This window comes from Cervus elaphus, chromosome 15, assembly GCF_910594005.1.
Source record: "Cervus elaphus chromosome 15, mCerEla1.1, whole genome shotgun sequence".
Taxonomy (NCBI): Eukaryota; Metazoa; Chordata; class Mammalia; order Artiodactyla; family Cervidae; genus Cervus; species Cervus elaphus.
In genome coordinates this window covers 9,279,443-9,281,956 of record NC_057829.1, presented here as the reverse complement: position 1 = coordinate 9,281,956, position 2,514 = coordinate 9,279,443, and the positions used below count along the sequence as shown (strand labels likewise).

Genomic DNA, 2,514 nt, shown 5'->3' with positions numbered 1-2,514 from the left:
CATATTCTTCTTTAGTTCTTAGTCCATGATTTCCTACAGCTCTTTTAAAATAATCAAGATACTTGATTTAAAGTCTTTGTGTACTAAGTCCAATGACTGAACTTCCTCTTCCTCAGAGAATGTTTGTCTCCATGTTTTATTTTTCAAATGAGCCTTATTTTCCTGTTTCCTTATATGCTTTTCCTTTTTTTACTGAAACCTGAACGTTTGAACATTATAATATTATAACCCTTAAAACCACATTCTTTCCCTTCTCCAGGATTTACTCTTTTGATTATTGGAGCCTCAGACATTTGTTTCTTTAGTGACAGTTTCAAGCTCCTTTAACCAAAACTGTATTCTGTGTTGTGTGCAGTCCTGGAAATTCCTTTAGCTTGAGCTCAGCTAGGGTTTTGACTATGATTTCCTTTTTTTTTTTTTTTGTGATACTAAAACATGGCATGTTAGGAATCAAAAGAACACAAGGGCCAAAGACCATGATATGAGGCAGTCAGTAGTGTTGCTTATATGCACGTCGCCCCACCTCGTCCTTCCCAGAGGCAAGCTCACACAGCCATGAGCAGCTACTGCAAGGCCTCGCCAAGGCTGTACAGGTCATCACTGGCCAATAGTCAAGCTTGAAATAGCAACCTAAACCAAAACAAAGCACTGGGTTGTTCTATCCAAAGGAAGGCCAAGTGTCTTCTGCCACAGAATTTCTGTGCGAGTCAGCCCTAGACCCTGAGCGAGGGGCACTGGGCTGGGATGTGACGTAGCTCCCCAGCAGCAGTGCTGTCTAGAGACTAATATTGGAAGCTGCGCTTGGTCTGGATGTCATCAAGGATCTGCTGTAGCTCCTCGTCTTCAAACCGCCCCTCCAGGCTTGGGATCAGAGCCTTGGACTCCTCAGCAGTCTCTGGACAAAGGTTGGCTAAACAGGCCAACTCAAACTTATGAAGCTTCTTCTGGAGCAGCAAGCTACGGACACTGGCAATGGTCTCTCTGTTTTTGAAACGACTGAAACGGGCAGTGTAATTTAAAGTTTTCATGAAGACCTCGGAAAGTTCCTGCTCATCCTCTGCACTCTCATTCTGCTGCTTTCGATGCTCAAGAAGCATATGAACTTCCGAATTCAGAAGCGTCTCAGCTGTTTCAAACTCTTTGGGAAAGATGAGTTGTGATGCGTCCTCCTCTACATCTCCAGAGCGCGGATCGCTACCGCCTGCCGCCATCCTCTCGCAGAGAACCTGTATTCCTATGATTTCCTTTAATATCAAGAACTAAAAACAAAAAAGCAAAAAACTAAACAAAACCAAAACAAAACCCAAGCACACTTTTCCTGGCTTACAGATGGCTCTGTGTTGATGAACTTTTTCAACACTTAGTAAGGCTCTTACAACTTTGCCTCAACTTTCATTTCCTGGTTCCACTGAGCTTAAAAATAAACTGAAGTTGAAAGTTTAGGATTGCCTCAAGTCTTTTCTGAGCATATGTCCTTCCTTTGGCATGCATGTAGCTTTCTAGATTTCTTGGTGTACTTAACTGCTTTTGAATGACCTATATCCTAAAAGAAACTCTCTCCAGTTTTTCCTTCCAAAATTTGGTGGTGGTTTAGTCACCAAATTGTGTCTGACTGTTGTGACCCCATGGACTGTAGCCTGCCAGGTTCCTCTGTCCATGGGATTCTCCAGGCAAGAATACTGGAATGGGTTGCCATTTCCTTCTCTAGGGGATTTTCCTGATTCAGGAATTGAACCTGGGTCCCTGCATTGCAGGCGGATTCTGTACCAACTGAGCTACAAGGGAAGTCTACCAAAATTTAGGTGTTCTATTTTTTGGTCCCAACTACAATATTTTGCAGCTGCAAGTTTTTCATTCACTTTACTATATTGTTGAGCAATGCCTGCTGCTTTTCAGGCCCCCAAAAGTGAAAATATTAGTTGCTCAGCTGTGTCTGACTCTTTGCAACCTCATGGGCTATAGCCTGTTGGGCTCCTCTGTCTGTGGGATTCTCTAGGCAAGAATACTGGAGTGGGTAGCCATTCCCTTCTCCAGGGGAAATTCCTGACCCAAGGATTAAACCTGGGTCTCTTGCATTGCAGGCAAATTCTATACAGTCTGAGCCATCAGGGAAGTCCTGAGTGAGTTCCAAAACAGAGACAGGCAAAAAAACAATGAACAGCTTGTGTCAGTTCTTCAAGTAGCCTCCATACAGAATATAAGAGACAAACACAATAATTTTTTTAAAAAAATATCTGCTCAGTTATCTCCAAAAGCAGAAACTAGGTTCCCACACTGGGAATGTAAGTTGCTATTCTCAAGACCTCTACTGAACTAGTGGAGCAAGGGCAAGTAAAAATACCACGAAGCTTTCCTACTGTTTTTAACTTGCCTTTTCTTGATTCAGCATTTACTGGCTTCTATAAGCCTTTGACGGTCTTCCAGAGTTCTGTCAGTGTTGGTCCTGGCAGTTCTGCTTGTTGTTTTAACGTTTCTGTGGAAGGATGCAAGTTTGGAGCTACCTACTCTCCCATT

The 2,514-nt window shown here is 42.9% G+C and overlaps 1 protein-coding gene across 1 annotated transcript; it reads right to left on the bottom strand.

The window, feature by feature from the left end:
* Window positions 1-488: 488 nt before the first annotated feature.
* LOC122709038 (DNA-directed RNA polymerase II subunit RPB4) lies at window positions 489-1,225 on the bottom strand. Its single transcript, XM_043926086.1, has one exon. It carries the CDS (start codon window positions 1,209-1,211, stop codon window positions 783-785), a length of 429 nt encoding a protein of 142 aa, XP_043782021.1. The 5' UTR covers window positions 1,212-1,225; the 3' UTR covers window positions 489-782.
* Window positions 1,226-2,514: the final 1,289 nt, after the last annotated feature.